The sequence below is a fragment of the Carcharhinus amblyrhynchos genome, chromosome 20 (genome assembly GCF_965287045.1).
Source record: "Carcharhinus amblyrhynchos chromosome 20, sCarAmb.v2.hapA, whole genome shotgun sequence".
NCBI classification, from domain to species: Eukaryota; Metazoa; Chordata; class Chondrichthyes; order Carcharhiniformes; family Carcharhinidae; genus Carcharhinus; species Carcharhinus amblyrhynchos.
Genome location: NC_137343.1, coordinates 6,234,110 through 6,262,090, shown reverse-complemented (window position 1 = coordinate 6,262,090; position 27,981 = coordinate 6,234,110). Strand labels below are relative to the sequence as shown.

Below are 27,981 nucleotides of genomic sequence, written 5' to 3'. Positions count from 1 at the left end.
CATGTTGCAACTGTACACAACTCTGGTGTGGCCGCACTTGGAGTATTGTGTGCAGTTCTGGTCCCCACATTATAGGAAGGATGTGGAGGCTTTGGGGAGGGTGCAGAGGAGGTTTACCAGGATGTTGCCTGGTATGGAGGGGAGGTCCTATGAGGAGAGACTGAGGGATTTGGGGTTGTTTTCATTAGAAAGAAGGCGGCTAAGAGGGGATCTTATTGAAACATATAAGATGATTAGAGGTTTAGATAGGGTGGACAGTGAGAGCCTTTTTCCTCGGATGGAGAACGCTAGCACGAGGGGGCATGGCTTTAAATTAAGGGGGGGTAGTTATAGGACAGATGTCAGGGGTAGGTTCTTTACCCAGAGGGTGGTGAGGGATTGGAATGCCCTGCCTGCTGCAGTTGTAAATGCGCCTAGTTTGGGGGCGTTTAAGAGATCCGTGGATAGGTTTATGGATGGAAAGGGATTGGTTTAGGTTAGAGGGTCATTGTTTTTTAACTGGTCGGCGCAACATTGTGAGCCGAAGGGCCTGTTCTGTGCTGTAATGTTCTATATTGCAGTACGGGGTTGCTTTAGCTCAGTTGGTTGGACAACTGGTTGGCTATGCAAATCGACACCAACAGCATGAGTTCAATTCCTGGACCAAGAGGTTATGCTTCTCACCCTTGTCCTTCGCCTAAGGTGTGGTGATTCTCAGGTTAAATCACGACCAGTCATCTGGGACTAATGGTGGCTTATTGCAATATGTAATTTGTATTGCTATTTAAGCATAATAAAAAAGACCCTCTAAAAGTAAAAGACATTATTAGGCAATGCACATTACTTGCACACATTTAGCTCCAGCGATTTAGGTCCTCACTGAATAAATCAAGATAGTAACATGATAAAAATGGATGTTATATTTTGAACAATACATTAAAAGTATTTTCATCTCAACTGTAGGCAAATACAGTGGGAAGGTCTGCCCTAATGTGACTGAGAAATATATTTTCTCTCAATAACATTAGGGCCACGATTCTCCTATCCCAATGTGCTAATTTTTAAGTGCAGCGGGCTGGGAGAATCTTGCAGCAGGCGATCCATGGGATTTGTGCATGCATTCCCCCCCATGCTGGAAATTGATGGGGAGGCGCGGAACTAATTTTAATCTTACTCTGCACATGATTTAGCGGGCTGGGCACTAAAGTCTCTGGGCCTGCTAGCCCTCTCCCCGCAAGAAGTATTTCACTCCAGCAAGATTTCAGTAGCTCTTCCATTTTGGGGAGCTAGTGGCCCAATCCCACTGGAGGGTCAGGCATGGTGGGAGTGAGGTGCCCCCTGGGCATTGGCACCCTCGTGGGGAGCTGGAGATTGGGATGGATCTGGGGTTTGGGGGAGGGGGTGTTGGGGCTGGGTGGGGCTCAGGGCTGGGCCATGGAATGGTTGGGGTCCAGTGATTGGGCCGCAGTGGGCAGGCGTAGAGCAGACATTGTGGGAATTGCAGGGCTCGTCAGTGATCGAGCTGGCCAGCAATCAGGAGGACGTCAGTACAGGGCCGCTGCAAATGCACCGATCTTGGCACTGACAGATAGGTGCATGTGCAGTAGCCCACTCAGTGTGCTGATTCCAGCCTCTCCACCAGGGGTAGGTTCTCGCCCTAGTTTTTAATGATATTCACACTGAAGGCCTCTGCAGTGCAGAATATGGGAGATTCTTCTCTGAACTCCCACTGAAAAAGCCAGCATAAATGACTTGTTTTCACACAATTTTGACACAAGAATTTTTTGGGGTGAATCCCAGCTTAAATTTTTATTTTCTATCAACTGTATTTTATTGCTATGAAAGCTTCACTTAATATCCTCAAAGGCCCTAGGTTTCAGGAATTGCCTGGTAAAACAGGTTCAAAACTGTATAAAAATAGCTCCATAGGCAAATAGAAAGTGATGCTTCAGTCAATACATTGCAGGGACTCTGTATTTGCATTTTGGGCAATTGTATTAATGGCAGCCAAAAGAATCTTAACTTGTTACAAAGAAAGTATTTGCGAGAAATCAGTATCTATTTGATTAACAGTTACAGGAAGATGCTTCAGTGACTCTCAGAACAAATTTTAAAAGTTGCCCACTTACAAACATCGAGCTTAAATATCGGATAATTTATTCCAGAGTTAATGATCATTGTTATACCCTTTAAGCAATCCTTTGCCAAGTTAGCAGCTGTCAAGCAAATGGTCGAGAAAAACTGTGGTAATTCTCAGATTTTTAATCAGTGTGTTTACATTGTTGTTTCAAATAATGGTTAACCTGAATGGAAGTAAATGAAAATTTAAGGATTAGCAAGATAGCTGACTGAAAAATGGTCAAAAAAGATAGATTTAGGCTGGAAGTTACTGGTCGTAGTTGGGGTCAAGCAGTTGATGGCTCCGCCATTAGGTCAGCAGAGGGAAGGCAACAAAGGGGCCAGAGTCAGTGGATTGTTTGTTACGTGGGATCAGCAAGGATGGGACAAGTAAAAGGATACGGGAAGTGCAGTTTTAGATAAGCAGATGTTCCTGTAGAATAGATGTAGAGGCTGCTGAACCAGTTGCTGGAGAAGTTGAGGCAACTGATAAAAGCTGTGGAATATAGGTGTTAACGATGGTCAAGTTTAAGAGCAGAGCTGCAAAGTTGAATGGAAATGTTCCACAGAAGCATAGTCTTGTCAATGCTCAGCCTGACAGTGAGGGTGGTTACACAGAAGTCTGCAGTGTCGGCAGTCCAATGGAATAGGGGAGGGGTAAAAAACCTAAAAACACGAAGTCTGAATCAAGAAATAAAAATTGTCTACGGGAAAAACAAACCCTTGATGCTCAGACTCTGAAGCCTGGGAACATCTCCTTTGCCACTTATGACTGCATTTTCAGAGCTATGACTGTGGCTGGTTTTGTGTTAAGCTCTATCACTGTACTTAAAAACTGAATAATCAGAAATTTCAGTGCAAAAGGAAGTCCGTTCACCTCACTGTGCTTCAGCAGAAAATACCAATGTTGCATTCTTCATTTTCCCAGTCTTTTGAGTGAAAAAATGTTAACCTTGTTTATGTTTTGCACATTCATTCTAAATATATTCTCCTTGGTTAATAATTCATTTACTAACAGAAATACAATTTATTTACTATCTAAATCCTGGAAAGTTTAGAATACATCTATTAGCTCCCATCTTAACGTTCACTCTCTGTTGAATTAAGTTTCTCCCATGTCCTCATTGCAAATATAGCCTTGTATCATTGGTTACTACACCAGATACATTACACCTTTTTGAGGGACCATAACCTTTTCTTGAATGGGATAAAAGCAAATTACTGAATCTGAAACAAAACAAAAATTGCTGGAAAACCTCAGCAAGTCTGACAGCATCGCAGTGGAGGGAGAACAGAGCTAACCTTTAAGTCTGGATGACTCTTGTCAGAAGTAATGTAACAAATACCTTGTTTATCCACCAGCAATTTCCTTTATAGTCAATCCTCTTGTACGGAAAATGTGGAAACTCTAACTTTTATAGCTCTATCTGCCTGCATTCTTGCTTTTAACAATCTATGTATCTGATTTCTGTTCTTCCACTCTACATTACTTGCAATGACAGGGCTGGGACTTATGACATTCGGCAAGCTTAATGTACGTAAAGGTAGGATCTCGACTACACTGGCTAGCTCAGAGCGTGAAGCAAATATTGTGAACTGCACTCATAAACCTGCGCTAGTAAAATAATCCTATGCTACTAAAAAGTGGCTAGACTGAACTGATGTTTTCCATATAATAAAGGTTCAATTAAAGAATTGTAAGAAATTTTGTTGATAAAAATGTAATTCCAGTCACGGGAAAGGCAGAAGACCATGGCTTGACCAAAAACTACTGGTGCTGAATTTTGCACAAGGCTTAGAATAGCATATGTACAGGTACTTGTGGCAGTGCCACAAATCAACTTGAAGAGGCCGGGACGCATCAGGTAAAAAGTCTTGGAATTAAAATAGGTTAGAAGGTCCAGCAGGTGGCACAGTAAAGTGTGTGAAAGGCTCCAAAGTTTTGAGAGTTGGGTCAGGAAGAGGTAGTGGATAATGGTCGAGATTGTCTAGGGGTGACATCAAGGGAAAGCTGGAGAGATGGGTTGGAATGGCCTGTATAGCAGCTGCACAGAGGTACTTTACATTTTGTACAGACTTGGTGACAGAGATCAATTAGACATTTGTAGATTAGTAGGGTGGAGGGAGATGTGCAAGACCCAACCGGGCTGTGGTCGGAAGAATGGCGGAAGAGGAAGGTAGCAAAGAATAGATAACAGAAAAACAGAGGCTAGAAAGAAAGCAAAGATGTTTTTTGGAAATTTAAAAAAATTCAGAATTATTAAATTAGAAATCACAGGGCAAAAACATTGTCCTGTTGGATTTTAACCTGGTGTTGAGACTTCTTACTGTGCTTACCCAATGCCAGCATCTCCACATCAAAAACAAAAATGGCCGACAACCTAGGTGAGAAATACTGTAATGTTTCCAGTGGTAGCAAATGTGAAGCTACAGCATGACTCGCAGATAGGCTTTTATGCCACAAAATGTTCCTGTTCAAAAATTCCCGTTATAAATATTCTTCGAATTTGATGCAATTGCTAATATAAAAGCTCTACTCAAAAATCGTGACAAGTAGTATGGGTTTTGGGCAGAACTTGCATCATAAACAAGAGTTTTAACTATTATGTATAGATTTATATTTGAATTTGTCTATGCATTATCTTCCAGTGCCTCTGAAATGGGAGCTGCAAAAATTATGATGCAAAGAGAATGAAACAGAAAGTTTTATTTATTTATTTCTGCCATAGATCACATAGGCCTTAAAGAACATAAAGTATTATGACAGGCCAAACATAGATTTTTCTATTGGTCTTGAGAGAGTAAGAGGAAGGTAAAATATTAATTACATAAATAACTGAATGAGGTTAGGAATAATTCTGCAAGCAAAGGATTTTCTATGAAACTTACCGTGAAAGCTGATCCATCAATGGTTGATGGTATCTTCTGGTCCCGCTATTGTCAATGGGATTTCCTGTTGAATACACCCCTTGCTACTGGGAAATCCGCGACTGGGGAGACACCGCCACCATGAGCCATAAAATTCCGGCCCAAAGATAACTACGCAAAATAAGGATTCACGGTCTAGGGGGTAACATATTGGCATGGCTAGAAGATTGGTTAGCCACCAGAAAACAAAGGGCAGGAATAAGTGGGTCATTTTCAGGTCAGCAAGATGTAATCAATGGAGTGCATCAAGGATCAAGGGGCCTCAAATGATTTATGATCTATATCAATGACTTTGATAAAAGCATCAAATGTGTGGTTGCTAAATTTGCTGATAACACAAAAATAATCAGGGGAATAAGTTGTGAAGGGGACATAAGGAGTCAGCAAAGTGAATAGGAAATCATTGTCAGATGAGTGTGAAAAATAGGAAAATGTGAACTTGTCTATTTTGGCAGGAAGAATAAAAAAAAAAGCATATTATTTAAATAGAGAGAGAATGCAGAACTTGGTGGTACAGAGAGATCTGGGTGTCCCTGTACATGAATTCCAAAATGCTAGTATGCAGGTACAGCAAGGAATTAGAAACGTAATTTGGATGTTGTGTTTTATTGCAAGGGGAATGGAATATGAAAGTAAAGGAGTTTTGCCACATTTGTACAGGACATTGGTGAGACCACACCTGGACGGAGTACTGTGCAGAATTTGGTCTCCTTATCCAAGGCAAGACGTAACTGCATTGGAAGAAGTGCAGAGAACATTCACTTGACTCATTCCTAGGATGAAAGGGTTATCTTAAGAGAATGGGTTGAGTAGATTGGGTCTGCTCCTATTAGAGTTCGGAATAAGAGGTGATCTTATTTTAACATACAAGATCCTGAGGAATCTTGACAGAATGGATGCTGAAGGGATGATTCCACTTGTGAGGGAGAGACTAGAACTAGGAGGCCTGGTTTAAAAATGAAGGGTCTCCCACTTACGGCGGAGATGAGGAGAATTTTGTTCCTCTGAGGGTCATTAATTTGTGGAATTCTCTTCTGCAAAGAGCAGTGGAGTCTGGATTGAATATTTTAACACAAAGTTTGACAGAATTTTGACTAACAAAGGAATCAAAGGGCAAAGGAAATAGAAAAGTAGCAACTACAATCAAATCAGCCATGATTCTCAACAAATGGTAGAGCAGGTGCGACAGTTGGAATGGCCTACTGTTGCTCCTAATTCATACGTTTGTATTATATAATGTTGCACTGATATCCTTGAACTACTACAGAATCTATATTGTGCCTTCTGGAGAATTCTCAGGACAACGAATGTAAGGCACAAAGGCTGAGACTCTTAAAACTGCCTAGAAGAATCAAATGCACCCCTTGTGTGTACTTCAGCTACATTTAATTTCTGGACAGTGCAGGTTTGTTGTGAATATCATAGTGCACCTCATTAAATAACAATGATCTGGAGTCATTATAGAGAAAGAAAAACACTGTACATTGATTACCATTAACATATCTCCAAATCATTGAAGTTAAACATGGATTTCTGTTGATTGTTTTCAAAGTGATTCCCTGCAGCATGAATATTTTAAAGTTTGCTCTTGGCACAAGTAATTGTCTTTACTTTGTCAAGGACTAGATAATTTATATAAAAACAGATGCAACAATTAAAAATAATTCCATTGTGGATTTCTTTCAGAGAATTTAAACTTCATTATGGATTATCAATATGACACTGTCCATAAATTCAACTGGTTAAAGGAAACCCAGTAGATCAGTATTTCAGTGCATTGTTTCAAACAAGATAGTCTACAGGAGATTTAGCAAAACAGGTTACTCTTTCAGCCAGATTGACTGGGAGTGGGACCAAACACTGATTGAAAGGGAAGACAAATTGTAGGGCAATTCATTATGCAATCACAGGAAGCAGTTAAAGAGCTGCAAAAGTTTCATGCCTGTGCCAGGTTAGCAAATCTCCCACAACACTGCAAGAGTTTGGTTTAATCAGCCTCAATATGCATGTCAAAATGTTGGCTCTTGATTGTCATGTGGATTCCAACTGCTGGAAAGTCTCGCGTGTGAATTTGAGACGAAAGCAGGATTTGGGTTGGCTATGATGCCCTCCAGAATAGCTTGCTGACTCTCGGTGACTAATATTACAAATGAAGAATGTCACCTTGGTTGAAATATCTGTGGAATTGTTCACTTGTGAGAAACAGTGTTTTCAAAAGAGCGGAAGAAAATTGGCTTGGAAAGAAAAATAGCTGCACAAGTTACATGCCTCCCAGCAAGGTGCCTGCTCAACCATTTAGTGGGTAATGGTACTCTGTATTACAAGAACAAATTGGTTTCTGCATACTTCATTCAAAATAACCATAAAACTCTGTCATGTTAATATGGTACTCTTTCATGATCATGTGATGGCATCTGCAACAGATCTTCATGTTAGAACAGCTAGCTTATCTACATGCAAAGAAAGATAACTATAAATAAAATTTGCGCACTACTATTCAAATAAGTTTAGTGTTTAGCACGTCAGTGGCACGTGTTCCAACTTAAACAGAATGATTGAGCATTTTTACATACTAACATTCCAATCCGTCAGTCACAGTTTCACTTCACTGTACCTGGGGAATCAATGTCTGCATTAAGTAACTAAATATAAAAGTCATATATTCATTGGTAACCTCTATTGTATCGACCAACTGTTTAAAGTGAACTTTACTGTTTAATTCTAAGTATCATCTGCTCCTTCATGCATGGTTAATGCAAGTCAGATTTGTGCTAAAGCAGAAGTTGAAATCAAGTTTATACTTTAAATTGATTTGTGTCACAAGTAGGCTTACATTACACTCAGTGAAGTTGCTGTGAAAAATTCCTTAGTCGCCACAGTCTGGCACCTGTTTGGGTACACTGAGGGAGAATTTAGCATGGGCAATACACCAAACCAGCACGTCTTACTAACTGGGAGGAAATCAGAGCACCTGGAGGAAACCCAAGCAAACACGGGGAGACAGTGACCCAAGCCAGGAATCGAACCCGGGGCCCCTGGTGCAATGAGGCAGCAGCATTAACCACTATGCCACCCATCAGTGAAATCTTGTTGGTAATTTCTTCCTTGGGAATCATTTGGTAAATCTGGTGTATTGTTCCGTCAAGGGGATCTTAACAAGCCTCACAGCTAGTTAGGTCAGATCCCCAAAGGATTATGCCTATGTGCCAGTTTATTAATTATCTGATAAAACTGCCTCAGGTAATCCCTCCATGGCATCTCTCTTCCCTGTCTCTGTAATCTCCTCCAACCCCACAACTCCAGGTATCTGCACTCTTCTAATTCCAGCATGTTGAGCATCCTTGATTTTAGCTGCTCCACTGTTTTCAGTTACATAGGTCCTAAGCTCTAGGATATGCTCCATACCACTCTCTGCCTCACTTTCCTCTTTCAAGACACTCCTTAAGACTTTCCTCTCTAATAAGCTTTTGATCATCTGACGTGGTATCTCCCTACGTGACTGAGTGTCAACGCTGTTTTATAATGCTCCTGTAAAGCATCTCGGGGATGTTTTATGTTAGAGCTACTATATAAATAAATTGTCATGCTTGTATTATTTTTTAAAGCATAAGTAGCTAGATGGACCCTATGCTTGCACTCTTAGACATCACAAACTAAAGCCTATAAAGTAGGCAATATCCGTTGATCTGTTTGGAGCACTATTGGCTATTATTTTTTCCCTGTCTAATGATATTGTATAATCTGAGTTACCCATTAAACACGAATTGAAGCATTTTACTTGCTCCTAGGATAAAAGCCCACAGAATAGAAATACTCATATTGCTTGTGGCATGCTGGGTGTCTGAACATATATCAGTACAAGACAGATCACAGGCCTTGAAACACAAAGCAAATCACTGAAGAACAATTTTACAATTACAACTTAATATAAAATCTCCTGACTTCAAATACCTTCAGGACTATTTCAAATGCAGTTTTAGCACACAAAAGTAAGGCAGGCAATTGAACCGATCTTAAAAGAACTTCTTTACCGAGGCACACAATTTTGTTACATGAAATTCAAAGGGAGCTGCTGAATTCTTGCAGCGCTATTGTGCCAAGGTACTATAGAGTGTGTTTGATAGAAAGTACTTTGTTAAAATTGGAGCCCAATAACAGACGAATGGATCAGGTAGAAAGAGCTGTTTTATACTGCGTTCGTGATGCCAGCTGATGTACTGGCCCTCATGGTGGCAGCAATGCAAGCATAAAGGTCCAAATTTTCCTCAGGTCAGTGTCCAGAAATATTTTTCTAAATTAATCGGTTCGTTCATTGCTGGCATCGCCGTTTGTTCTACAAACCTGTACGGCAGCAGCTGGTGTCATTAAAAGCTTTATAAAAACAATTCTTTTCCAAATAGGAGAATGTAGGTCCTGGGTAAATATAGCTCCAACTTATTACTTTTTGCTGCACAACAAGCTTTAAGAGGAAGGAAGTAGTAATAAAAAATAACATGGTTTTGCCAAAAATTACAAATAACTCTGAATGTGTTTCACACAATGCTGACTTGAGATTGGAAGATATGATTCCAATCCACAACCATTTGGAAAATAAACATCATTCCTCAGGTATAACAATACTTAGTAATTGTTCCCATCCGAACAGTTAAATCTGTAAAATCATTAACATGTTAAGCCTGTGACAAGAAACCCTTTTACCAATTTCATATTTGTGTCCATAAAAAATTAAGGGAACAAGATGTTTGTACATCTGCCACCTTTAGGATATTTTGGCCCTGGAGGGAGTGCAGAGGAGGTTTACTAGGCTGATACCGGAGTTGAGGGGATTGAGCTATGAGGAGAGGCTGAATAAACTAGGCTTGTACTCGTTAGAGTTTAGAAGAATGAGGGGAGATCTCATTGAGACGTATAAGATGATGAATGGGATGGATAGGATAGAGGTGGAGAGACTCTTCCCGCTCAGAAAAGACAGTAGGACTAGGGGGCACAGCCTCAAGATAAAGGGGAGGCGGTTTAGAACGGAGTTGAGGAGGAACTTCTTCACTCAAAGGGTGGTGAATCTCTGGAATTCTCTGCCCGTTGAAGTGGTGGAGGCTGCCTCGCTAAATATTTTTAAGAAGCGGGTTGATGGGTTCTTGATAAGAGAGGGGATTAAGGGTTATGGGGAGAGGGCGGGAAAGTGGAACTGAGCCACAACAGATCAGCCATGATCTTATTGAATGGCGGGGCAGGCTCGAAGGGCTAGATGGCCTACTCCTGCTCCTATTTCTTATGTTCTTATGATGCTCAATTCCACATGGCACCAAATACAACATTAAATAAGCCACAATCATTAATAGATTGCATCCAACTCTAAAACAAGTTGGAACACTAGTTAAAATTGAAGGTCCACTACACACAACAAAAACTTGTTTAAAAACAATGTAAATTAAGGAAAAGATGAATAGTATTGAACATAGACAACACTTATCCTACTCTGAAAAAACTGTTTCAACCTGACAACAGAAGGTTAACTGAACAGCATTTATTGTTGAGCTAATAACTGGTGCCAAATTTTGTTTTATTTGTTTTCAAAGCACGGGCAAGACCAGCAAATCTGCACTTACTATCTTTCCTTAGTTTAAGTGTGGTAGTGGTGGCCTTTTGGAATCATTATAGTTTTTCTGGTGATGGGACTGCCATAATGGTGTTAGGTTGAGAAATCCAAAAGGCCAAGCCTGAGATTATGAAGGAATATAAGTCCAAGCGAGGATGATCTGTAGAATTTTGGGATGGCGTTGTTCCTAACATTAATGCTCTTATCCATTTTGCTGATCCAGATCACAGAGTACTGTCAAAGAGGCGTTTATGTCCAAGTGTCACGTTTCTGCAGTGGATACTGGAAATTGTGCATACAGCAATAATATTGCCCCAGTGATGGAAGGATAGGGTACTGATTGTGTTGGGAGGAACAAACTAAGTAAACTGTTTTGTCTGGAATGTTATTAAGCTTCTTGTGCATGGTCATTGATAGTAATTGAAGGACACAATGGTGTTCCATCTCCTCAAATTAGTAATTATCTGGCATTGGCACAGCACGATACTACCTGCTACTTGTTACCAAAACCATCTAGATTTTTCTTTAGCTTGACATGGGCTCCTTATTTTCAAGGATTAAAAGAGAAAGGATTGTTTTATGTTGATAGTCTGGGCTGTACATGAGCAGCTAACCAATGTATAATATCTTGAATTGTGCGGCCCTACCCTAGCTGACGCACGAGAGGGAGGCACAAGCTTCATCAAGGACTAAGAGATGCCACACAGACCGAGACTTGTTTTATTTACTTTCATTTTTAATCCTTTTGAATCTTATTTTGTGGCACACCAGTTGGGAACCTAATGTTCCCAATCAAACACCAATTGTTTCCCAACAATTCCCAATCAAATGTATTAGCTACGTCCTAGGGTTATGATAATCAGAAACAACTTGTTTTGCTCTCAACTCGATGGTTGCTGTTCTGGATCAAGGCTATGTTGCAGCTTGGAGTGAAATGTTCTGCTGGAACCCCAACTGTGCACGAGAGAGCAGAATATTTTTCTTCACTGGTACTACTAATTATTCCTTCCATCACTATACTGTTGACTTGGAGAAGTACTAAGTTAGTCATTTGTGAGACTGGATGAATTTTTTTTATGACTGGTCAATCTTCCACTATTGGTGTCACGGCCGTACTGAAACAGGTTGGTTACTTCTGATGCACAGGTCATTATTGCTGTGCTTGCTGCACTATTATTATGCTTCTTGATGTCATGTGGAATGAACTAAATTAATTGAACACTGATGGTGGTGCATCTTTGGACAGAGAGAGGAAACTGGAGCACCTAGTGGAAACCCACACAGAGGGAGAATGTGAAAATTCCACAAAGACAGTTACCCATGGTTGAAATTGAACTTGGGTCCCTGGCGCTGTGAGGTAGCAGTGCTAACCACATTCTGGCTGATGGCATTTGCAAACACTTCAGCTTTGCCACTTGCACTTGCTGCATTCAACCATTGTTGACGAGGTGGGTATTTATGATGATCTTTGGATGGTTGTCCACCATCATTTGAAACAACAGACATGTGCTTTCTTGATTGTGAACTGCTTAACTCTGTTGAAAGGCTGTGGCTTTTGGTGCTTCACGTGTAGGCAGTGTGGACAAGAGAAATATCAGCATAATGCATAATAGAGGAGTGCAATATCAACTTTGAAATTGGGAGGATTTTTGACACAGTTGATCAATTGGTGGGCAATTTGAACTACACCGCATCATAATATGGATAGAATGCAACTTCAGTGCAAAAGAAGAAGCAATTCCAGAGACTAAGGAGAAAGACCTTGCATATGCTTTTGCACATTGCAGAAAGGGTATTTGATATTGTTCCTTTGTCAATGAGGCAGCCACAAGCAATGTTTTAATTTCTGTCAGAAGTCATGATTGAGAAGAATGTGTAATAGAATTAGAGAACAGTTAGAGAATAGAAAGGTTCAGCTCTTCTGTACATGCTGTCTCTCTGCAAGAGCAACTCAGATTGTGCCACTCCCTCACCCTTTCCTCATTGTCCAGCAAGCTTCTTCTCTAGCAAATTATCCAATCCCCCTTTGAAAGCTTTGACTGATTCTGCCTCCACACACTTCCAAGCAACACATTCATCGTCGCCGTAAACTATGTGAAAATTTTTCCTCATGTTGCTTTAAGTACTTTTGCCATTCATCATCAGTATCCTCTAGTTTTCACAATAACTTTATTGCAGTGTTAACGTAGGTCTGCTTGTGATGCTAATAAATAAATGAAACAAGTTTTCCACTATTCCATCAATGGAACTGTTTCTCTCCAACTATTCTGTGCAGGCACCTCATTTTGAACACTACCAAATTTCCCTTCGAATGTTTCTTCTTACTGGAAAACAACTCCAGCTTCTCCAATTCATCCATATAACTGAAGACCCTGGAACCATTCCCATGATTCCTTTCTGCACTCTCCCTAATGTCTTCATAGTCTTCCTAAAGTTCAGTCACCAAAACTAGACAATACTGCAGTTGAAGATAAATCAATGTGTTGTAAAGATTCTCCACAACTTCCTGCTTTTGTGCTCCATGGTTGTTCTTAGAATCATACAATGCAGAAAGAGGCCCATCAAGTCTGCACTGAACACAATCCCACCAAGGCCCTACCCCCATATCATACCCACTAATCTCTCTAACCTACGCATCCCTGGACACTAAGGGGCAATTTCTTAGCGTGGCCAATCAACCTAACCTGCACATCTTTGGACTGTGGGAGGAAACCGGAGTACCCGGAGGAAACCCTTGCAGACATGAGGAAAACGTGCAAACTCCACACAGACAGTGACCCGAGCCGGGAACCGAACCCAGGACCCTGGAGCTGTGAAGCAGTAGTGCTAACCACTGTGTTACCGTGCCGCCCATATTTATAAAGCTCCAGATCCCAAATACTTTATTAACCACTCACAACTGACACCGTGACCTTCCATGATTTTTGTATATGCATATCAGGTCCTTCTGCTCCTTCATTCCTAAAGAATTGTATCCTTTATTTTCATTCTTCCTACCAAAATGTATCACTTTATACTTCTCTGCCTTAAACTTAATCTGTCATGTTAATACTCATTCCGCTGGTCTTCTTGAAGCCTATGACTTTCCTCCTGCACACCCACATCTAGGCCATTGTTATAGATCCTTAGGGGTTCTCTACTATATACCTACCTCTGGTCCAAGAAATAACCTTTCATCACTAATCTCAGCACCCTTTTCTCCTGTCGCATAAATTGCTGCAAACATATGAAATTTGGATGTGTTTGTCCTCACGAGTACAAGATAAAAAGCTTTGACAACATGTCGCTCATTTCAGCAATAGCCTTTGTTTCCTGCTAATGCAACCATACTGCCACTGTTCTTATTATTCTGTGGATTTTAACTTTACTGACAAGCTGCTTGGTTATGTGGCATCTTATCATATCGTTTTTAGAAGTCCACAAACACCATCGAGTCTTCGTTTTCAACTCTCTTCCCTGCTGGCATTGACTCATTCTACATTATTCTTGAAAAGTATGACTTTTCCTTTGCTATCTCACCAATGTAGAATGTGGAAGACCAGACGGTGAGATTTGTTTCTTGATTTTCAGAAGGCGTTTGACAAGGTGCCTCACAAGAGGTTATTACAGAAGGTCAGGGGGCATGGAGTTGGGGGTAGGGTGTTAGTGTGGATAGAGGATTGGCTGTCAAATAGGAGGCAGAGAGTGGGGGTCAATGGGTGCTACACGGATTGGCGGTTGGTGACTAGTGGAGTGCCCCGGGGGTTGGTGCTGGGGCCTCAGCTATTTACCATTTATATAGATGATCTGGAGGAGGGAACCGAGTGTATGGTGTCGAAATTTGCTGATGACACCAAGATTGGTGGAAAGGCAAATTGTGCGGAGGGTGTGGAGAGTCTGCAGAAGGATCTGGATAGGCTGGGCGAATGGGCCAGGAACTGGCAAATGGAATTTTATGTTGGCAAATGTGAGGTTGTCCACTTTGGTAGGAATAATGGTAGGAAGGACTAGTACTTACGTGGCGAAAAACTGCAGCAGGCGACGGTGCAGAGGGACCTCGGGGTCCTTGTGCATGAGTAGCATAAACCCAGCCTGCAGGTGCAGCAGGTGGTCAGGAAGGCGAATGGGATGCTGGCTTTCATAGCGAGGGGGACTGAATATAAAAGTAGGGAGGTCTTGCTGCAGCTGTATAGGGCACTGGTGAGGCCGCAGCTGGAGTACTGTGTGCAGTTTTGGTCGCCGCACTTATGCAAGGATATTTTGGCCTTGGAGGGAGTGCAGAGGAGGTTTACTAGGCTGATTCCGGAGTTGAGGGGGTTGAACTATGAGGAGAGGCTGAATAAACTAGGCTTGTACTCGTTAGAGTTTAGAAGAGTGAGGGGAGATCTCATTGAGACATATAAGATGTTAAATGGGATGGATAGGATAGAGGTGGAGAGGCTCTTCCCGCTCAGAAAGGACAGTAGGACTAGAGGGCACAGCCTCAAGATATAGTGGGGGGGGGGGGTTTAGAACGGAGTTGAGGAGGAACTTCTTCACTCAAAGGGTGGTGAATCTCTGGAATTCTCTGCCTGTTGAAGTGGTGGAGGCTGCCTCGCTCAATATTTTTAAGACGCGGGTTGATAGGTTTTTGATAGGCAAGGGGATTAAGGGTTATGGGGAGAGGGCGGGAATGTGGAACTGAGCCACGACAGATCAGCCATGATCTTATTGAATGGCGGGGCAGGCTTGAGGGGCTAGATGGCCTACTCCTGCTCCTATTTCTTATGTTCTTATTAAGTAGGCTATTGAACCACAATGCCAACTGTATCCACATCTGACATACACAGGAAGATTACAACAAAGAATACCAGATAGTGACTAGCAACAACTGATCATTTTCACCCTCCCAAGTCCAGAAGTCTAAAAGATAACAACTTGACTACCATCACCTTGGATCAGTAAATTCAACATAAACTGAGTATCATCTTCAAAACCTTACTAGTTAAAGTGACTTTTCAGAGAAGTGCATTTATAGCCTGAGGGTGCAATGACCTTCTTCATTATAAACATATTTTGTTCGAAGATTTAAAATTTCTACATTAAAATGAAATATGAGAAAAGAGTAATGTAAGTGGTGAATATCTTTAAGAAGGAATTCATTGAACATCTTAAAAGAGGAATTAGATAGATTTCCGGACACAAATTATTTCAAGGGGTATGGGGAAAGCGCAGCAGTATGGTGTTCAATATGGTCAAAGAAGCCATGATCATGTTGAATGGCGGATCAGATTCAAAGGGCCAAAATGGCCTACTTTTTATGTTCCTATTTTCTATGTTTCTAAGATTATGATGATTTTAGAATTACTATTTGGTTTGGCACATTCTCCAATTCTAACCAAAGTAATCAACATTAGTAAAAAGCTGAAAAGGTCTTTATGCATTCAAGGTATTAATGTGAAAAGCTAAATTCTGAATAGTTTAGTACTATGCTTAAAATGGTGAAAATATCAGGTTTCATTTTTCTTATTCATTAGTACCATATAAATAAATAATTAGTGCAGTTTCTTCAAACATACAGGTGTTCAAGATACCAATTCTTGTCTTCCTACAAGGAGAGCATTGTCTGTTAAGTCAAGTGTCAGTAGTTGATGAGGCTCACTGTGATAGCAAAGAACAATGTTTTTCACTTTTACACTAGAAACCCGGCCTCGTACACTGTCATATATGTGACTGCCACACACAACCTGAAGCCTGGGGTTGCATACCTAAATGCGACAAAGTAGCTCTCCTGAGGAATTTTAGCAAGAGTAAACCGCCTCCCAAGACACCTGCTGCCCACTAACTACAGTGTGGAAGTCTTGCAGGGAATCAGAGTGACACACATCTTAAAAAGCATGAAATGTTTACTGCACACAATTCTCACGCTTTACATGCGCAAAGAATTTTCTAGCTGTACTTCCTGTCAAAACTGTCAAGCAAGCTCCTGCTTTTATCTGCCAGATCCAGTTTGTAGCTGACATTTTTAATAAATACTTTTAGATGCCAAACACATTTGCTGAAAGTCTTTTACAGCTATTTGCTTCACAATGGACAATGAAAGCATTAATAACCAATATATTATGCTCACTCGGAATCCCATCAAAAATGTTTCACATCTGAAAGGAAAGGTAGCGTTTTTAATTTGAAAGCTAAATGAACTGTCCAATTGGATTTTGTTAGGTTGATACATTTTCATGACTGCTTCTGGTTAAGAAGCATATTTCACAGCCAAGTAAGCGAACACTCAAATCCGCAGCATGGGATTTGCATAAATTCACCTTGCTTTAACGAAGCTCTCATTTAACCTGCCATGTTTGACCACTCGAACATTAATCTGCTTTGCACATCTGATGGTAAAATGGCAAACTGTAGGCTGTTATTAAATAAATCTGTAATTAGAAGTGAAATAACTGTCAGCCATTCTGTTTGACTGCTTAAACTGTCAGTTAATGATAGCATGTATGAATAAATGTGAATCTAATACTGTTCTGTGTGGTCAAGCTGCACAACAGAGAACATTCAACAGCCTGCAGCATGCATCTATGTGGAATAATGAGTACCTGTGATCAAGCTTTCCTTTCCCTGATGGTTTAGTACTACAGATGCATGTCAAGTCACATTTATTCACACATCCTAATCCCAGTACACTTCACCTTTTTGGAAAGTCACTGGTGGTTATCCCTTCCCTGCAATTCTAACTATTTACCAAGTGCTTGTTTTTCACATTTTCTCAAGGTGTGGATGATATAGGTGACAGTAATTCTCAAGTTGTCATCACTGCCTTGGTGGTCTTACTTATGGTGATCTGCCCTTGAAAACTTCAGTAAAATGCACTTATCATTGAGTACTTCCAAGAAAGATGCCACTACATGGCAACTTACTAAATCACATTTAAATTATTTTACTACAAAAAATTAACACACAGGATTACCAAACAATCAGAAGACATGTTTGTCTTTATTACAAGAAATTCAGAACATAAGAGTAGGAAAATATTGTACAGCCCTTTGTGAGATTGAAGTAATGTGAAATGTTTAGATCTCCTTATTTAAGGAGAGATGGTGCTTTAGGAGGTGATGCAACCAAGGTTAACAGATTGCTAACAGAAAATGCAGTTTTTGTTTCAGATTCCAGCACCTGTAGTACATTGCTTTTATTTTACTAGATTGATCCCTGGGATGAGAGCTGTCCAATGAGAAAAGATTGGTAGAACTGACATTTATGTTCTGGAATTCAGAAGAATTAGAAGTGATCGCATTGAAATGTATAAAGTTCTTAAGCAGCTTGACAGGTTAGATGCTGAGAAGCTGTTTCCTGAGAAGCTGCAGAGAATAGAACTAGTACGTTTAAAAGTATTCAAAGTCTTGGAATGATGGGTTGGCCAGTTAGGACTGATGAGCAGAAATTTCTTCACTCCAAGAGTTGCGAATCTTTGTAATTCTCTACTCAGAAACCAGAGGATGCTTAGTCAACCAATATATTCAATTCAGAAAGCGATCGACTTTGGGACACAAAGGATAGGACACTGAAGTGGAAAGATTAGCCATGATCTCACCGAATGATGCAGCAGGCTCCAAGAGCCTTGAGGCTTACTCCTGTTCCTATTTCTTATGTTCTCATGCAGTTTCCTCCTTATGTATTACGTGAGATTCAGTCCTCTTTCAATTCCCTTCCCTGTTTCATTTCATTCAGGTTCCCTGTTCTCTACCTTTTCCTTCATGTCATAATCTCCTCCACTTTCCTTCCAATTCTACCCATGCTGATGAATCCAAATCACAGTTAGCAAATTCACATTGGTCACAATTTCCAGCTACGATGAGTGAGTCATTACATCCATATCTATTCTATACTGTCAATGGAGCAATGTAAATACTGTTTCTTTATTTTTTTTGTTTTGATGATATTGTAGCCTTGTGTCTCTTGTAAATCCAATCAACAACTATCACTTCTTACCTTTGCCAACTTCACCTGTAGATTTTCATCCATTAATGTCCTTGTAGTCATTATCTCCTCTAATCACAACAGAACACCCATCCCTCTCTATTTGCAAACTCCAATAAGATCCAAGTTTCTCTTTGATGCAAGACATATTGTTTTCCCCAAATGATTCTTAACCTTCTATAAAAGGTCAAACTTGCCCAAATCTGGGGAAACTATTTCATAGCCTCTCAAACTATTGGACATACAGTTTTGTCTGATAATATACCAACCGGCAGCTTTTCATTGTAACGAATTTTCCTCCAAACCATTGGAATTGCTATAGCCCTTTTCTGAATATTCTTCCCTCAATCTTCTACATTGCAAAGATGTCATCCTACAAGTCTTCTTCATATTCACATTCCCATTGTGTTCAAATAGCAACTGTTGACTCACCTCAATCTTTTCCACAACCTCAGAATTGTGGAACTCCATACCACCCTCAATCTTTCCTTCCCTCAATAATTGGGGGAACTTATTCAAGATTGGCATCACTTTATCATGCTTCTTGGTTTCTGCCTCTTTGGCTGATTTCAAACTTGGTAATGGGCTTCACTGTGGTGTCTTGTGACGGTTTGGATGGCATCCCTATGTCTGAGCCAGAAACTCTGCACGAGTCCCACTCCAGGACTTGATAGCTATGGAAGGCATTCATAACGTGGCCAAATAGGTTGATTATCAACCTACAAATCCCTCCAATACACTTATGGCAGGTAGTAGGAGCGAGGGTATCTCGTGGTAACTGCATAATCACAGACCAACATGTAAAAGTCTGTGGTTGCCAAAGCCCTGAGATGGCATGGTACCCGAGGAGAGTAAGCTTCACAATGGTCTTTCATCTTGGGTTGCCAAACAAAATATCACATCAACCTGATTAGCCTAGGTTTGGTTCCTAATTAGGGGTGGTTAACTGATCTCAGCTGTGGCAGCATTGGTTCAGCGGGGCAAGATCCTAAATTGTTATAATAAAGAATTATCTTAAAAATCAACAGCAGCGATTACATACTATTGTAGCATGTCATACATTGTGAATAATAAAATCTTCAGCCCACAAATACAAGGGCATAGCAGAGGCCTAGCTGCATACTACTGAAGCTTAGAATGCACCATAGCCGTGAATCCCTTACAAAATCAGAACATTCTATGGCTCACAAAGCAACATACAGAATTAGACCTTTCATGCATTTTATCACTTATTAACAGTAGGCCATCTGTATAATACCATGAGGTTGATAACAGGCATGCTGGCTGAAGGAAGCTTCCAGGCATGTACTTGCAGTTGATCAATTCTTCCTAACTATCAATTCCCAGGAATAATATAGCTAGACTTACTTATTTTGATCAAATCTTACCTCTTTAGTGTGAGTTGATGTTGAAAGAGCTTTGGACATCTTGTTCTGTTGTGGACTTCGGTAGTGAATTCGGCATATTGACTGCTCCTGAAGATTGCGGTAGTTTTCCCGCTGTGAGGTAAGTGGAAACGTGATTTCAAGTGTGTCTTGGGTGCCTTTCCATGTAAATGTGCATTTTAGGAGATGTGGTGCTTTCTTTTTTTAAAATAAATAAAATGTGTGGAATACATAACATGATAAAGATGAAGGAAAGTAGTGAGGTTTTGTTTGAAAATAAGTAAAGTTTGAGTGTACAAGTGCTTGCTAGATGTGCATTTGTGCACACATCAAAATGTTTATAATCAGTTTGTAGAGTATTTGTGCAAGAGTATTTTGTTCCCTATACTAACCAAAATCCATTGAAACCAACAGTAATAAACTGTTGTCCTAGATCTAACTGGTATTTTGATATACAACAGTTGTCCACAAGGACAAATAGTGTGACAGTGTATGATCAAATTACTTTGCTTGTCATTCAGTATTTAGTGATATGTTTCAATGGAATAATACTGTAAATAATACAGAATGGAAGCCAGTTGTTGGAAATACTCTCCTACCATTTTCATAGTCAAAATGAATCAGTGTACACAGCCGATGGTCACAACAACATTGTTTTAAGTAATCATTTCTGCAATACATAACATTACTTACAGGCTATTTCACAAGTGATGTACCTATACATTGGGATGGACTAAGGACTACCACTCACCATCCTTAAGTAAATCTGTGGGGGACCTCCCTTCATTTTTGTCAACAACTTTTATTCCTTGTAAGACAACACGGAATGCTCTGAAGCATTTTTTAAAAAATGAGTATTTACAGGCACTAGCCATCATGAAATAGTGCCCACATCGCACCTATGTATGTTACATAACATTCATATGCAAGTTAGGTATGAAATAAAGGATGGTATATACCAGTGCTGTCAAAAATGGAGGAGATATTTGTATTGTTAGACTCCATTATCACAGGTATTACTAACCTGACTTTGCGCGTTCATTATTCAATGAATCTGGTATTCGCACATCAATACCTGGCAGACAGGTCTTTAGATATCTAGCTACTTCCCTTTAAAAGGAAAATTCTATTCAAATACCGCATCAGTTAAAATCCCAATGTCTGTCTTCAAATAGGATGAAGCATTAAATACCATTTTATGAAAACAATCCTCATCTCTACTCTTAAAAATCCCTCCAAAAAAAAACAATTCCAATGGCCTGTCATTGCCACTGAACATCAAGTGCAGATTCTTTCTTTTGAAATGAGTACTTACATCACTAAGCTTGTCTCTGGAGCTACTCTTCTCCGGACTGTTGACTTCTCTGACACTCTCATCTTCGCTGTTCCTTCCATTTTGGTTGGAAGAGACCTTCATCTGCATGACAAAGGAGAAAGAAATGCCTGAGTTATGACAAAATTTCACTGTTGGCTGATGAATGAACAGCTCCTAGTGTAGGATCAATGTGTTAACTTTATTGATGAAAGGTTGCATTCCAAAGACAACATGGCATCTTTAGGCTGCTGATCCTTTTCTGGCAGAATGACATAAATACAATCATCTCCTTGTGTAGGACTGAAAATTTGAAATCTAATACCGAAATAATAAATGGAATAGAGGGAAGAACAAACAAATTTGCATTTATATAGCACTTCATCACATTCTCAGGATACATGAAAATAATTCACATTAATGAATTATTTCATAAAGTCTTGAAGGGGATTGAACTTAAAATGTTCTGATTTGAAAGAAGAGCATATCACTAACTGAGCCAAATGGCTAAAAGTTTTCCATTAATTGGCAGTCTGAATCAAGAATGAATTGAAAAACATGATGGAATTGATACTAATTTAAGAAATAAGAACATTTGGTGATCACGATGCACAGTCAGTTGCAGCTTTGTTGGGTTTGTGAATATAATTCTACATACGGTGGGTTCCCAAATTCAACCATGCCACTGTGCAGGGCTGTCATGTGAAGGGAGGTGGAAAGACAAATCAGAAGCAGCATTATTAAACAGGCTGTATGGTAAATTCAACCAAAAACTTGGTGACACACTGAGACTCAGGGGTTGGAGGAAGAAAAGATCTTGTTAAATCATAATTTTATATCCTGGTGTTTCACATTATTTTGAATTGTACTGTTAATTTTAAAAATGTGCCAGCCAATTTGCAGTAGCAAGAACCAACTAGCAACAGTTGTACAAAGGATGAGATGATCTGTTGTTGATGGTATTAGTTGAGGGAAGAACGTGGGGCAGGAGGCAGATTTCCCTTTTATATCCAGTGGAATGCGCAAACAGAATTCAACCAACACTCAGCACTTCTACAAATGCAGTCCTCCTTCAACACTATCCTGAACTCTTAGCCAAAATTACGTCAAATTATGAAGTGAAAATAAAACTCAGCCTTCTCATTCACAGAGAACAGGGCTACCAAGAAAAGTAGCTTGGCACCTCACATTCACTTTCTCCCAAAGGGTCAAATGAAGTTAGGAACCTTCCACTCGCCTTTCCCCCTTCTTATTTGATATTTCTAATTCTGATTCTGTTGATTTTGTTTTGTGATGAAAGTTTGAACCTGCATGGACATCACTCTAATATCCCACTATAAATTAGCCTCTGTGTAACACAGGCCATCCCTCCCATGAGACCCAAGAGAAATCAGTGTGTTTGTCTTGCATGCACCTTAATGTATTTTCATGTCTGCTCATAAGCATTTTTCACTCAGGTGTGAGACCCGAATATGATTTTATAACTGTTTTACATATGAATCACTGCCACTGCAAAACTTACCCCCAACTCAGGTGTCAAAAGCACTTCTTACTATCCTTGCCTCAGTCCAACACCGGCATCTTCACATTATATACATGAAGATTTAGAAGCTATTCTCTGCACCAGAGTTTGACTGTCACCAATTTGGAAGCCAATCTGATTTCAAATGCAAGATAAAAGCAGGACATTGACTTCAATCACAGAATGGTCCAACTACTCATCCACAGTTGGATATCCCTCTGCAGAATTTCAGTTCAACCCATGGCCAGGCTGCCAATCCAAGATGGTCATTTCTGAGAAACACAGGAGCTGCTGAATTACAGTAGCCTTCTGACCTTTTCATTGCTCGGCAGAGGAATATGGACAAGGGCTAACTGAGGTGGCGAATTTTAGTTTGATGCTGTCTTAAGTTTAGAAGGAAGCTTTGCTTTTGATGCTTGGAAACAGGCGTGCATTGTAAGCTCTGCTTTTGACATCAAAGCTCTGCATGTAATAGGTGCAGGGAAATACAAAAAAAACTCTTCCATTTTGTCAATCATCAAAAATGCTGTGGCACAAAAGCTTTATTGTAACCCAAGGACCCAGTTAACTTCACAATCATAAATAATATTTTTTTAAAAATTGGATCACAAGGGCATCAGGACCACAACACAATATTTGCAGTTCAAAGAGGACATGTACGATAAGCTGATGTTATTACCACCCCCCCTGAAATTTCTTCATTTATTCTATAAATAGCAGCCACCTGGCCACAATTATATCAAAAAGGTTTCCTCCATAAACAAACAGCATATGCACCATTCAAACCCCCAGGAGCTGCATACTTAACATTCATTAAATCAACATGCTTTGAATGACTCAGGGAATGTCAGCAATTAACTCCACTGCAATGAACAAGCAGGAGGCGAGAGCGAGGAAGAGGTTGAAAAAAATCTGTCCAAGTAACACCGACTGTGAGAAGCTGATCAAGAATGCAAATTAGAATGAATGCCGTTGCAATTAACCTATTAGAGTAAGTATCAATTATTAAACACGCTTGTTCCTCTGGCTCACACTGCTCTGAATTAAGAGGGTCATCAGCTGATTTGACAGATCGTGTTCCTTTACACCTGCTGGCTGCCAGCAGGAGTCCGCACACCCACTGGCAAGGCAAGCCAACCTGTCTTAATCATTTGTAATTATCCTAACGAGCTCTAGTCATAATTCTGGTAACAGGAGTTGCTGATCAGCTAAACAAATTAAATGGTCTAACCTACATTCCGGTTGTCTGTCCCCATCACAGAGACACAGAATTATTCCACACCTGGACCTTGATTCTCTGAAATATTCAGCACAGGCAAGAGACAGGAGGGAGTGATATCTCCTGGTAATGTTAACTTGCCCTCTACAGCTGCAATCCATGTATAGAAGCACCAGTCACATTATCTTGATTGCAAACAAAATGATATTCATTAGCACATAGCTCAACATAGTCATTGGTGCACACATGCAGCAGCAGATTTCCTATTTACAGAAGAAGATGGAACTGGTGTCAACATATTCGGTGGAATTTTCCCCCAAAAATTCTAAGCGTCACAACAGTGTGAAAATGGGATTATTTCACATCAGGCAAGCTCGACACTGCAATCTTCTGGCACTCTGTTGGAATGTCCCAATCTTCTATTGAACTGGGAGACCTCCTCCCATCCCACCCATGGACATCAGATCCCTCCCCCCACCCTGGCAAATCGGCAGTGGCATTGTCACCCCCCCGCCCCCCACACCTTGCCCCCTAGCCTCGCCATCCCTCCCCAACACAAGTTTCAGCATTGGAACCCTCCATGAGTGCCCTGCCACACCCCCCCCCACCCACCCTGACATGCCCCCTCCCCCTTATCATACGTCCATCCGCAGCCCCTTACAGAGCTCCCCTTGCCAATCAATCTCTTCCTAGGTGTGAAGCTGTTCTCGCTGGCAAAACAGGGCCCAAAGGATAGTAATTTTTGGCCTTGCATGCTATCTTCCTGACTCACTATGCTGACCAACCGGCATGGTAAAGGTGGTAAGATCATGCTCCTGTCATATACAGCTCTTATCAAAATTACAAATGACAAAAGGTATACTATCACTCCCCATTCTGCTTGACCTGATTGCAGTCTTTAACACAATTGCTCATACCATTCTTAACCAACTCTGTTCCACCATCTTTCAGTTGGGTGGGACTGCCCAAATATCTCATGTGGCTTGGTGTCAACTGTTTTATAATACCCTGTGAAATGTCTTAGGGCATTTTATTACATTAAAGAAATTTTTGTAAACACAAAGTATTGTTATAAAACCATTGCAGCTGTATCTGGGGTCACCATTGCAGATGTCAGAGCAGCTTGCTCAAAGGTCGACCCCTGGAAAGTGACTGGTCCTGATGGGGTGCCCAGATGTGCACTCAGATCCTCCATTTTAACTGTCTAATTGTAGCCAGAGAAGTATCTGCAGTGGTTTCTCTTCCAGTTCCTGCAGAATTACCTCTCAGGCTTCCCAAAGACCAATCCTGCGCACTCACTCAGTCAAAAATACAACAGTAGTTTCCGACTCTACATTGATGATATCCTGCTTTAGCTCACCAGTATCTCTCTCCACCCTTTACATTTACATCTCAGTATTGTCAGACTGCTTGTCCAACAAACACATGGACAGAAATTCCCTCCAATTAAATATTAGAAAGCTTGACATCAATACCTTCAGTCTCCGCTACAAAATCCACTCACGGGTCACTAATTTCATCCCTCTTCCTGGCAACTGTCTTAGGCTGAACCAGACAGTTGCAACCTTGGTGTTATGTTTGACCCCAAGGTTAGCTTCCACATTACTAAGACTGCCCACAGGGAGAGAATGGAGAGAATAGAGCCAATGTTTTGAATCTAGATGACCCTTCACCAGCATTTTCTGTTTTTGTTTCAGATTCTAGCATCCACAGCATCTTGCTTTGATCTGTCTGTATTGGCACTGATTCTGCCCCTGCCTCAGCTCATCTGCTGCTGTAACACTCATCCATGCCTTTGTTCTCTCCATACTTCATTATTCCAGCGCACATCTGGCTGGCCTCCCATATTCTATCCACTGTAAACTTGAGATCTTTCAAAACTCCGCTGCTCATGTCCTAACTTGCGTCAAGTCCGGTTCATCCCGTGCCCGCTGACCCACATTGGCTTCAGGTTAAGAAAAACCTTGATTTTAAAATTCTTATCCTTGTTTTCAAATCCCTCCATGCCCAACCCCTTTCTTTTTCTGTAATTTCCTCCAGTTCCCCACATCAAGTCACAGGCACACTTCTAATTCTGGCCTCTTCACCATCCCCAATTTCAACTAACTCCACCATTGGTGGCCAGGCCTTTGGATGCCCAGGCCTTCAGCTGTGAAATTCGTTCCTATATGTCGCTGCCTCTCTACCTCGCTTTCTCCATTTAAGACACTCATTGGAACCTACCTCTCTATTATCTTTTAGGTCATCTGCCGAAATATCTCATGTGGCATGGTGTCAAATATTTTATAATACCCTGTGAAATGTCTTGGGGCATTTTATTACATTAAAGAAATTTTTATAAATACAAAGTGTTGTTATAAAACCATTGCAGATGCCAGGGTAGCTGTATCTAGGGTCACCATTGCAGATGCCAGAGCAGCTTGCTTGAAGGTCAACCCATGGAAAGCGACTGGTCCAGATGGGGTGCCCAGATGTGCACTCAGATCCTGTGTGGATCAGCTGGCGGGGGTATTTGCAGCCATCTTCAGACAGACACCTCTCTTTACAACAATCTGAGGTCCCTATCTACTTTTAGACAGCTATCATCCCGGTCCCCAAGAGAAACCAAGTAGCGTGCCTTAATGACTAATTGCCAGTGGCTCTGACATCCATCATTATGAAGTGCTTCGAAAGGCTAGTCATCACATAAATCAATTCCAACCTCCCAGACTATCTGAATCCATTACAGTTTGCCTACCATCGCAACAGGTCCAGAGGAGGCACCATCTCCCTGATCCTGCTCTCAACCTCGGAGATTTAGATAACAAAGACACCAATGTTAGACTCCTATTTATAGACTACAGCTCAGCCTTCAACACTATTATACCCATGAAACATATCTCCAAACTCTGTGGCCTGGGCATCGGCTCCTCCCTCTGCATCTGGATCCTGAATTTCCTAACTCACAGACTCAATCAGTAAGGACAGGCAACAACAACACCTCCATGATCATCCTCAACAATGGTCCTCCACAAGGCTGTGTTCTTAGCCCTCTACTATACTCCTTATACACCTATGACACTGTGACCAAATTTCCCTCCAACTTGATTTTCAAGCTTGCGGACGACACCACCGTAGTGGGACAGATCTCAAACAATGGCGAGACAGAGTACAGGAATGAGATAAAGGAATTGATGAACTGGTGTGAGACAATAGTCTCTCCCTCAACGTTAACAAAATGAAGGAGGTTGCCGTCGACTTCAGGAAGCATAGAGGAAAATGTGCCTGTCTACATCAATGGGGATGAAGTCAAGAGCTTCAAGTTTTTGGTGAACAACCTGTCCTGCTGCCCCCATGCCAACACTATAGTTACAAAAACCAACCAACACCTCTACTTTCTCAGAAGATTAAGGAAATTTGGCATGTTAGCTACGACTCTTACCACCTTTTACAGATGCACCACAGAAAGCATTCTTTCTGGTTGTTTCACAGCTTGGTATGGCTCCTTCTCTGCCAAGGAACCACAGAAGATCATGAATGTAGCCCAATCCATCACGCAAACCAGTCTCCCATCCATTTTGACTCTGTCAACATTTCCCACTGCCTTGGCAAAGCAGCCTGCACAATCAAGGACCCCATGCACCCCAGACATTCTCTCTTCCACCTTGTTTCTTTGGGAAAAAATACAAAAGTCCGAGGTCATGTACCAACCGACTCACGAATGACTTCTTCCCTGCTACCGTCACACTTCTGAATGGACCTACTTCACATGAAGCTGATCTTTCTCTACACTCTACCTTTGACTGCAACATTACATTCTGCACTCCGTTCTTTCTCTACGAATAGTATGTTTTGTCTGTATAGTGCGCAAGAAACAATACTTTTCACTGTTTGCTAATACATGTGACAATAATAAATCAAATCAATTCAAAAATTGGCATGCAACATGGGAAAATTATACTTCAGTGGTAGACATTCCAAAAATGCTTTATAAACAACTAA

At 40.8% G+C, this 27,981-nt stretch overlaps 1 protein-coding gene across 11 annotated transcripts in view; it reads right to left on the bottom strand.

The window, feature by feature from the left end:
* The window catches only part of fbrsl1 (fibrosin-like 1), an 884,033-nt gene that overhangs the window by 407,473 nt on the left and 448,579 nt on the right, over positions 1-27,981 (bottom strand). For 9 of the 11 annotated variants that reach the window (XM_080208005.1, XM_080208006.1, XM_080208012.1 and 6 more), the window contains 2 exons: positions 21,263-21,364; positions 19,951-20,061 (listed from right to left, as the gene is read on the bottom strand). In XM_080208005.1, coding sequence (XP_080064131.1) covers positions 19,951-20,061; positions 21,263-21,364 — 213 coding nt within the window. The remainder of the gene's footprint in view (positions 1-19,950; positions 20,062-21,262; positions 21,365-27,981) is intronic. The other 2 variants (XM_080208014.1, XM_080208016.1) reach the window with 1 other exon arrangement.